At 38.2% G+C, this 11,829-nt stretch overlaps 1 protein-coding gene across 1 annotated transcript in view; it reads right to left on the bottom strand.

The window, feature by feature from the left end:
• Positions 1-492: 492 nt before the first annotated feature.
• Positions 493-11,829, bottom strand: part of LOC145957838 (uncharacterized) — a 13,367-nt gene continuing 2,030 nt past the window's right edge. Inside the window, exons 2-4 of the mRNA XM_083074247.1 lie at positions 7,755-10,971; positions 1,592-1,915; positions 493-704 (exon numbers count right to left, since the gene is read on the bottom strand). Coding sequence (XP_082930373.1) covers positions 493-704; positions 1,592-1,915; positions 7,755-10,968 — 3,750 coding nt within the window. The 5' untranslated portion in view covers positions 10,969-10,971. The remainder of the gene's footprint in view (positions 705-1,591; positions 1,916-7,754; positions 10,972-11,829) is intronic.

The following is an 11,829-nucleotide window of genomic DNA, read 5'->3' as shown; positions in this document are numbered from 1 at the left end:
TTATAAACTTAAAAATATTATGTGGGTTCTTATTATTATACATACGATGGTTCCTTCTTCCACCACGAAACAACCCGAATAATACTACAGAATATCCATTATCCTGCTTCCTTGGAAAATTGTCTGACCTCCCTCTCTCTACCATGTAACAAATAAAATGGCAGACAGAGACAGTGATGGTGCAATTTGGTATATAATGTAAAGCGGAAACCAAATTGATTAAAAATGACCTAAATATTAATAATGAGAAAAATAAAAGAAATATATAAAATTTTTTTCTTATATACACTACAAGAAATGTTATATATAGTGATACAGTGACGGATCTAGAAATTTTAAGTAATGGGGGAAAAATTTAAATACATAAACTTGACAAAATATAAAATAATAAATTTTCTATAAAGACAAATACATATCATAATTGTTTTCTACGAGTTTTCATAGTTTGAAAATATTAAATGATTTGTTCATTTTCAATACTATCAAAAACCTCTATATATAAGTAACCAAACAATCATTTAACCATTCATCTCCCATATGATTTTGCATCCGATTCTTGATGATATTCATGGCAGTAAAAGTTCTTTCAACTGATACAGTTGCCACTGGTAGTATCATGACTAGCTCTAAAAGCAAATACACCAATGGATATACAACATATTTTCTTGTCTCCACAAACTTCATAGAAAGATCACCAATCCCTTCTAATTTTGAAAAAACACTGTCAAAACATATATTTATGAAATAATTTTCAAGTTGGTTATCTAATGCCAAAATTTCATCTGGAGAAAATTCAGAAGAATAAAATTGAGCAAAACGAATCAATTTCTCTTTGTCAAATGCAGAAAATGAATCTCTTGGATTTAAACATGCTACACAAAAAAGCAACTCAGTATTTGTTTCTGTGAAATGGTTGTTTAACTCTTGAAGTTGTTGATCAATCAGTTGAAAAAATAATTAAACTTGAAAATGATGTAGATTAGAAACTTGCTCTACCCTATGCCTTGACCTTCCTTGTGTTTGAAAAGTGTCATTCATATTTAGAACCACAATGTTATGGTTTTCACAAAATGATGAAACATTATTGAGCAAAGAAGACCAACCATCATCTCTCACTGCTTGTAATCTTTGTTAATTTGGACACTGAAAGTAATTTCATAGCATTTACAACATCTTGATCACTTCTTTGCAATGCTTGAGATGATCGTGAATAATCCCTAAAATATTTTTCATCAAGTGCAAGGTGAAAACAAATTCAAAAGTTTGCATAGAATATATCGACGCTTACATGATGCTCCAACAACATTAGAAGTATTAGCAACCAAGTTAAAAAATAATGCAACTCCAACATGATTTTTTGCCACTGTAACAAGAGCTAGTTGAAGTTGATGGGCAAAACAATGAATATAAAATGCGGAACAATTCTCTTTTAATATCAAGCTCTTGAGACTATTAAATTCACCTTGCATATTACTTCCTCCATCATATCTTTGCCCACGCAACCTTGATAAACTTAATCCATATTTTAAAAATAATAACTTTAAAGCTATTTTTAATGATAAAGCATTAGTATTAGAAACATGAACAAGACCAAGAAAACACTCTATAACTTGTTCCTTTTTATTAACATAACGTAAAACCACAACCATTTGCTCTTTCACTAAGATATCTCGAGATTTAACAATCAAAATAGAAAACAAATTATCTCCTAGATCATCAAGTATAGCTTTAGTAGTTTCACTAGTAGCAGATCTGATAATATCTTTTTGTATTGTAAGAGCTATCAACTTAAGATTTCTACGAGCATTTTTCATCACTTTATGAATAACTTCATTATGGTTAGCAATAAAATCTAAAAGTTCAAGAAAAATTCCCTTATTACTTGATGACATTGACTCATCATTACCACAGAAAGCTAATCCTCAGCATAATAAGAATCGAATGCAATCAACTATTGCAGTCAAATGAATTCGATATTCCTTTTTAGTTTGATCAGAATGCTTACACATTGAAACTTCAATATGTTGGTTTTGTTTCATCAAAGATTGACAATTCCTCCATGCTTGATTATGAAAACTATTTGGACCTCCAACATGAACTTGAAATCTCTCACTTTTTTTCCAATTTGTAAAACCTTCTGTTATGAATACGATCACCACTACCTTTATGTTCTCCAACATGTGATCTCATAAGATAACAATATAAACAATATGTTGCATCCTCCTTTTGACTATATTCTAACCAACTTCCATATTTTAAATGCCAATTCGAATTAAATTTATGAATGGTATCTCTAAATTGTCTTTGTGGAAAATTTATCTCTTTTGGTTGACAATGACCCTTTTGCAAATAATATCTTCTAACTTTATCTCTATCACTTGGATGATAAACTGAAATTTTTGGCCTTAGACAAAGATCATCTGGAAGCCTTTCCAAATCACATTCTAAAAATCTTTTTTTAGTTGGTGGACCCAATTTGACTTCTTTTTCAACATGTATTTGAGAAGAAGATGGTTGCTCTGAAGATGATTTTCTTTTAAAATACCTTTCCATTGCTGCAACTAAAAGCAATATAATTTTAATTAATGCAATGTTCATAACATTCAATGTTTCTTCTAAACATAAAAATAGAATGAGTAAATAAAAATTAAAATACTGAATTTCTCATTGAAAATAAAAAATATAATTCAAATAAAGTAATATAAAAATAATAATTTTAAATACACTAACCTCAAAGATCACTTTAAATGTATAATTTAGCTATTCAAACAAGAAGGAGTAAAGATGGAAGAAGAAGTTTTTCTTTTTTCCCAATTTCACTATTCTACACTTTAAAATATGTTAGAGGTAGGGGAAAACCTGAAAACATGAAAAAAATTGGAAAAAATAAAAATAAAATAGAAAAAAGATATAAAATATCCAAAAAGATATAAAATATCTAAAAAGAGGTTAATAACAACTTATGGTTTTTTTACTTAAATACATACATTATTAATTTAAAATTTTTTTAATCTTTTATTTAAAACATGTAATTTGTTGTTAATTTTTATAACATTATTTTTTTTTTAAATCTTCCTTCTCACACAAAAGATAACTACAACAAGACTCAATTCAGTTTTAATTTTATAACTTTTTTAATTTTAAATTTTTTTTCTTCTATTTTTATATTTTAAATAAAGTTAATATAATATTATATATTATTAAAAAAAATCGAAAAGTTAGTGGGGGCAACGGCTCCCACAATCCAATACGTGGGTCTATCACTGTAGTGACATACAAAAAGTGTCACTATAGGTACAATATATGTAAGTATATATCTATTTCACACATAGTTACATACAATTTTAGTGTTGATTTTGAATGAGATTTAATAATATATTTTGTGTGTCACTATAATCTATATCCACACTTTTTAATAATATACCAAAATATATTATATATTATGTAAATAAAAATAATTTTTAATGACATATATTGTGTCACTATAGTGTGTATATCACTATATGACAATTTTCTTGTAATGATATACCTATACTTTTAGAGAGAAAAATTCTACCGTACTATCCTTAAATTTAAAGGATTTTAGAACTGTTGATATATATTAGGTGAAGATTGTAGGAAGTTTATCTTTTTTATTTTTATAAAATCATTTGAAACACTGAAGCTAATATTTGTTTAAAAAAATTTGACTTAAATTATCTATTTGTTCAGAATACATCACTTAAGAGCCAAGAAAAAAAAATAAAAAGAAAAAAAAATTACAGAGTATTTTATATTTGTTGGTTTAAAAAATTGAATGGATTAAAATACTCTAATTTACATGAGTACCATAATTTATATCTATTATGAAAGAAATATATGATATAATAATTGTTTTTACTTTCTATTTTTAGTGGACTGTCATACTCCTTATTTATTAAGAAAAAATAAAAAAATAACTACTCATTTTTAACTAACATCCATAATCACTCATTCAATTTATTTCCTTTTTTTTTTAATCTTATTTAATTATAATTTCTAAATCTTAAGAGAAGTACCTCTTTCCCATACCCGTAACTATAAAATAGATATCTTTTATTAACTGTTTTTTGTTCACAACAATTTGACGGAGCATTGTACTCTTTAATTGATTTCTAAATTACAACATCATTATTCCTTGGATTTTTCGACAATCTGCAATTTCCCTTCATGAACTCCTTCTATATTGTTAAAAAAATCTGCATAATGTCATTACTCAGTTACTCATTTTACTCACTGTTGTAAAAAAAAAAACTGCACATGTTCACTCACTACAAGAAAAATGCTGATTTTCGACGAAAATAGGTAAATTTCCGATGGATTTTGCTTTTTCCGACGGATTTTCGACGGATTTCAATCCGTCAAAAAAGTGGCGTCGGAAAAAAAAAATTCCGTCGGAAATAATTTTTTCGACGAAATTTTCCGACAGAATATTCCGTCAGAAAATTTCGTCAGAATTTTCTGACAGAAAAATCTGTCAGAAATTGCTGTCAAAATTTCCGACGAAAAAATCCGTCAGAAATTATAATTTTTTTTAATTTTAATAAATTTATTAATGTAACAACTCTCATATTTAGCCTCTCAAGGGTTCTATTTCACAATATTTCACTGTTTAGCGTGTTTTATCCTTACTTGTGCAATTTCTGGGAGACTTCCCAGAAGGTCACCCATCTCAGTACTACTCCAGGTCAAGCATGTAACGACCCGGCTGGTCACTACACACGGTATAGCACACTAAAACACCAGACAGATAGAACAAGTATATAAATATAGGATCTAGAATATATAAATATACAAGATTCCAGTCTGACTAGAGTTAAAGTGTACCAAGGAAAATTACAACCAAATGCTACTATCCCAAGTAGCTACAAGCAAAATATCCACACAAGCAAATTAGCTCCAAAGTCCGCCGGAGACTCATCCCAAGAAGCCCACCTATTCCTACTCTGCTCCCATACATAGTATGATCATCGCAGTTCCAACCACATGGAAAACATGCAAGGGTAAGCTAGTATTCTTTTAAAAAAAAAATCATACTAGCAAAGGATTAGCAATGTAAATAAATTCATCGTTATAATTATCAACACATCTGCACAGCTTATATTGCTCAACAACATCAGCACCATAATGCGGTTATATCAACACTGCTTAGTAGCAGCAACAGCACCACTCTAGTGGCTATAACGGCACCGACTTAGCGGCAACAACAACACCACTCTAGTGGCTATAACAACACCGACTTAGCGGCAACAACAGCACCACTCTAGTGGCTATAACAACACCGACTTAGCGGCAACAACAGCACCACTCTAGTGGCTATAACAACACCGACTTAGCGGTAACAACAGCACCACTCTAGTGGCTATAACAACACCGACTTAGCGGCAACAACAACACCACTCTAGTGGCTATAACAACACCGACTTAGCGGTAACAACAGCACCACTCTAGTGGCTATAACAACACCGACTTAGCGGCAACAACAACACCACTCTAGTGGCTATAACAACACCGACTTAGCGGTAACAACAGCACCACTCTAGTGGCTATAACAACACCGACTTAGCGGCAACAACAACACCACTCTAGTGGCTATAACCAGCATACAGCTCAGCATTATATAGTACAACAAATCAGCATACAACACAGCTAAGTAGTATTCAATACAACTTACTACTCATAACTCAGTTCAACATCCTTATAGTACAATACTGTTAAAAATCAACATATAATTCAGCTCGACTCAACAACAAAATTTGACACAGTTCAAAAATATTCATTTATTATTAATCATCAAACAATTAATAATTTCAAAAACTAACTTCCCTTACTTGGATAATCCTGAACCGAAATTTGAGCAGAACCTCCTCCTCTTTCTCCTCTTTTCTTTATTCTGACAGAACCACCTCTACCGGATTCCTCTTCCTCTTTCTCCCCCTTTCCTTTCCTCCCTCTTTCTCTAAGGATTTTCTCTTCCCAAGGTATGAATTTTCGTAACTCCCCAAGCCCCTATTTATAGCAATTCTGGCTCCTCTACCCGGTACGGCCGTTCCAAAAAGCGGAACGCCCGTTCTGGGCTCGAAAAAGCTACGCAAATTTTTGAACTGGAACGGCCCGTTCCAAATACGGAACGGCCCGTTCCCAATTTCCAGCAGAACGGCCCGTACTCCTTTTGAAACGGCCTGTTCTCCCTTTAGAACGGCCCGTTTCACAATCAGAACGGCCCGTTCTCCTTGTCGGAACGGCCGTTCTGAGCCCGTTCTCACTCAAGATTTTTAGTTAAATTTTAAAGCTTGGAACGGCCCGTTTTGCTTTTGGAACGGCCCGTTCCAAGTTACCAAAACACCCTTCAAACTTTTTGAAAATTGCGAAAATGCCATCAATAATTACAATAATACCCCTATACCTTTATAAAATTCACGAAAATGCCATTTTAATAATAAATAATAATAATAAATAAAAAAATAAGGTATTACAATTCTCCCCAACAACAAAAATTTTCGTCCTCGAAAATTCACTTACTTAGAAGAGATATGGGTACTGTTCGCTGAACTGACTTTCTACTTCCCAAGTTGCCTCACCCGTAGTTGCATCCCAAAGAATTTTCACCAATTTTATGGACTTGCCACGAAGCTCCTTCAACTTATGATCAATTATAGCTACCGGTTTTTTTTCATAAGTCAGATTCTCCTTCACCTGCACCTCATCCATCTCCACCACATGACTCGGGTCATGAACATACTTCCTCAGCTGGGACACATGAAATACATCGTGTAGGTTTGAAAGAGACGGTGGCAAAGCCAACCGATAAGCAACCGGACCCACACGCTGTATTATCTGATAGGGACCCACGAATCTTGGTGTTAACTTCCGAGTCTTCAGCGCTCTACCCACACCAGAAGTCGGAGTCACCTTCAGAAACACATGTTCCCCCTCAGCAAATTCTAAAGGCTTACGCCTTTTGTCAGCATATGATTTCTGCCTACTCTGAGCAGTCCTCATTTTCTCCTGAATCATCTTCACCTTCTCAGTAGTCTGTAGGATCAACTCCGGTCCCACAACCACTGACTCACCATCCTGATACCAGCACAGAGGAGTCCTACATCTCCTGCCATATAAGGCTTCAAACGGCGCCATCCCAATACTAGCATGGAAACTGTTGTTGTAAGTAAACTCCACAAGCGGTAATACTTCTTCCCAACTACCCAAGTGATCTAACATACAAGCCCTCAGCAGATCCTCCAAGGACTGGATTGTCCTCTCTGACTGACCATCCGTCTGTGGATGATAAGCAGAACTCAGCTTCAGCTTTGTGCCTAAAGCTCGGTGTAGACTCTGCCAGAATCTGGAAGTGAACCTCGGATCTCGGTCGGAAATAATACTGGAAGGCACCCCGTGCAATCGAACTATCTCCCTTATATACAACTGCGTCAGCTTCTCTAAGGACCACTTGATGTTGACAGGCAAGAAATGCGCACACTTGGTCAACCGATCAACAATCACCCAGATAGCATCACTATTCCTAGATGACCTAGGCAACCCCACGATGAAATCCATAGTAATGCTATCCCATTTCCACTCGGGAGTCTCAATCTGTTGCATTAACCCACTAGGCTTTTGATGTTCAACCTTTGCCTTCTGACAGGTTAAACAGGCCGCCACATACTCAGCTATCTCTCTCTTCATACCAGACCACCAGAAAGTCTTCTTGAGGTCTTGGTACATCTTAGTCATACCTGGATGTATGCTAAGTTTGCTCTTGTGACCTTCCTCTAGCACAGCTCTCCTTAGCTCAGCATCCTGAGGTAGGCAAATCCTGCCTCTGAACCTTAAGATCCCATCCTCTCCCAGCTCAAAGCCTACAGCTTTATCAGTACCCAACATCCCAAGAAGCTTCACCAGTTCAGTGTCTTGCAACTGCTTAAGTCCAACTTGCCTCAAGAACTCATTAGTTATGGTAACTGCCCCACAACTAATGTGATCCTGAGCTAACTCCACACAGAGATTCAAATCTCTGAACTTCTCAACCAACTCCAGCTCTCTAATCATCATACTTGTCATGTGGATGGATTTCCTACTCAGCGCATCTGCCACCACATTGGCCTTGCCTGGATGATACATCAACTGAAAATCAAAATCCTTCAGAAACTCCATCCACCGCCTCTGTCTCATGTTCAGCTCCTTCTGATCAAACAGATACTTCAGACTTTTGTGATCACTGAAGACACTGAATCGAGCTCCATACAAGTAATGCCTCCAAGTCTTTAAGGCAAACACCACAGCTGCTAACTCCAGATCATGAGTGGGATAGTTCCTCTCATGAGTCTTCAGTTGCCTTGAAGCATACGCCACCACTTTCCCGTTTTGCATCAACACACACCCCAGACCCTGATGAGAAGCATCACAGTACACATCAAAAGGCTCACCAGAATTCGGTAACACCAACACAGGAGAAGTAGTCAACCTTCTCTTCAACTCCTCAAAGCTCCGTTCACAGGCATCTGTCCAAATAAACGGCTGCTCCTTCCTCGTCAACTGGGTCAGAGGCGCTACTATCCTAGAGAACCCTTCAATGAACCTCCGATAGTAACCCGCTAAGCCCACAAAGCTCCGTATATCCGTGACAGTCCTCGGGCGTTCCCACTGCAATACCGACTCCACCTTAGCCGGATCAACAGCAATCCCCTTAGCTGAAATCACGTGGCCCAAGAACTTCACCTCATCCAACCAGAACTCACATTTTGAAAGCTTAGCATACAATTGCTTCGCTTTCAAAATCTCCAACACTGTCCTCAAGTGCTCTCCATGTTCCTCCGGGGTCCTTGAATAAACTAAGATATCATCAATAAACACTACCACGAATTTATCCAAGAACGGCCGGAAGATTCTGTTCATGTAGTCCATGAACACAGCGGGGGCGTTGGTCACACCGAACGGCATCACAACATATTCATAGTGACCATACCTAGTCCTGAAAGCAGTCTTCGGTATGTCACCCTCCTTCACCCTAATCTGGTGATATCCTGACCTCAAGTCAATCTTAGAAAACACCGTCGCGCCCCTCAATTGATCCATTAAGTCATCTATCCGGGGAAGTGGATATTTGTTCTTAATGGTCAATTTGTTCAGCTGCCTGTAATCAACACACAGTCGACTACCCCCATCCTTCTTCTTTACCAACAACACAGGAGCACCCCACGGCGAAACACTCGGTCGCACCAACTGCTTTTCCAATAAGTCCTCCAACTGATCTTTCAGCTCAGCCAGCTCAGCAGGAGCCATCCTATAGGGAGCTACTGACACTGGTCCCGCACTTGGAACCAGGTCAATGCTGAACTCCATCTCCCTAACAGGAGGCAACCCAGGCACCTCGTCAGGGAACACCTCGGCATACTCCTTCACCACATCGATACCAGCTAAGATCCTCTCGGTCTCCACACTCGTGGTAGCAAGCAGAAGACAGCACTCTGCCCCATCCCTCAGCAAGGACTCAGCTTGAACAGCTGAGATTAACAGCTCATCCTCCTCTTGAGGGAAGATTAACCGCCTATTGGCACAGTCTATAAGGATGCGATTGGCAGACAACCAATCCATCCCTAAGATTATGTCAATATCCACCAAAGGTAAACAAATCAAGTTCACCTTGTATTTCTTCTCATCCACCACAACTGGACAACCCACGCACAATTCAGAAGCAATCACAGAAGTAGAAGCGGGTGTCGACACAAGTAGTCTCAACCCCAACTCACACACAGGCACACCCAACAAAGCAGCACATGCATATGATATAAATGAATGCGTAGCACCAGAGTCAAATAGAATCATCACATCCTTACCAGCGGCCTTGCCCTTCCCCTTCACAAGATCAGAAGAAGTCGAAGCCTCAGCACCCGTCAAAGCAAATACCCTACCAGCAGTAGTAGGTCTGTCACCCCTCTGTGTATCAGCTCTCTGTGCACTACTCCTCTGAGTATCAGCCTTCTGTACATTACTCCTCTGAGTGCTCCTCTCTGGTCTATCCCCCGTAGGACAATTTGCCGATTCGTGGCCCATCTGATGACATCTGAAGCAACGGTTCTCCGTGTGCGGACAGTCCCTGATAAAGTGGGGCCCAGCACACCTGAAACATCTCAGAGTGGCACCTCCACTCTGTCTATCTCCACTAGCAGCACTGAAAGATTGCCTATAAACAGAACCCCCTCGCTGTGGTTGGGGCCTGTCATATGGTTTCCTCTGACTCTCACCCTTCTTGGACCCATATGGTCCCCCAATAGTCCTTACAGTACGGTTGCCACCTTCCAACTGCTCAACCACCTTCGCCTTCTCCACTAAGGCTGGGAACTCCGTGATGGCCATAGGCACCACCATCCTCTTCAGCTCATATCTCAATCCATCTGCAAATTTCCTGCATTTCCAAGCCTCAGGCATAACCTGCGAATAAAAACGGGCCAGGTGCTCGAATTTTATCGCATACTCAGAAACTGTCATCCCACCCTGATGCAGTCGCATAAATTCAACCTCCTTGGCGTGCCTTACACTGTCAGGAAAGTATTTCTCCATGAACATTGTCCTGAAACATTCCCAGTCAACGGTAACTCCTCTAGCAACAAGCATCTGATAGGTGCCTCTCCACCAATGCTCAGCCTCTCCCACAAGCATGTACACAGCATATGCTAACCTCCTCTCTGGAGGACATCCCAGTACGGTAAAGATCTTCTCTAATTCACGGATCCAGCGGTCAGCTACCTCTGAATCCCCATCTCCAGTAAACTGCGGAGGGTTACACTTTCGGAACTCAGCAAGATCCCGGCTCTCCTGTGACCCTGCAGGTCTTGCTGCACTAACTGCAGCTCTCTCAACCTCCATCCTAGCAAAATAGGTATTTTGTTGTTGCATAGCCATGGCCAACATCTCGAGGGCACGGGCTATCTGCTCATTTGTCCTAGTCATCTTCTACAAAGATAACAACTTCTTTAGTAAACAGTAACTAAGCCACACAAAATCAATAGCACAACAAATCACCACAACAATTTCAGCACAGCAGACATCACAACAAAACAACACAGCACAGAGCTAACACAGCAAAAAGCCTAAAGGAACTACCCCCAAAGAGTGTCCACTAGACTCTAACTGCTCTGATACCATTAAAGTGTAACGACCCGGCTGGTCACTACACACGGTATAGCACACTAAAACACCAGACAGATAGAACAAGTATATAAATATAGGATCTAGAATATATAAATATACAAGATTCCAGTCTGACTAGAGTTAAAGTGTACCAAGGAAAATTACAACCAAATGCTACTATCCCAAGTAGCTACAAGCAAAATATCCACACAAGCAAATTAGCTCCAAAGTCTGCCGGAGACTCATCCCAAGAAGCCCACCTATTCCTGCTCTGCTCCCATACATAGTATGATCATCGCAGTTCCAACCACATGGAAAACATGCAAGGGTAAGCTAGTATTCTTTTAAAAAAAAAATCATACTAGCAAAGGATTAGCAATGTAAATAAATTCATCGTTATAATTATCAACACATCTGCACAGCTTATATTGCTCAACAACATCAGCACCATAATGCGGTTATATCAACACTGCTTAGTAGCAGCAACAGCACCACTCTAGTGGCTATAACGGCACCGACTTAGCGGCAACAACAACACCACTCTAGTGGCTATAACAACACCGACTTAGCGGCAACAACAGCACCACTCTAGTGGCTATAACAACACCGACTTAGCGGCAACAACAGCACCACTCTAGTGGCTATAACAACACCGACTTAGCGGTAACAACAGCACCACTC

The sequence above is a fragment of the Cajanus cajan genome, chromosome 5 (assembly GCF_000230855.2).
Source record: "Cajanus cajan strain Asha chromosome 5, NIPB_CcT2T_4, whole genome shotgun sequence".
NCBI lineage: Eukaryota > Viridiplantae > Streptophyta > Magnoliopsida > Fabales > Fabaceae > Cajanus > Cajanus cajan.
This window is presented reverse-complemented; position numbering and strand designations above follow the sequence as displayed.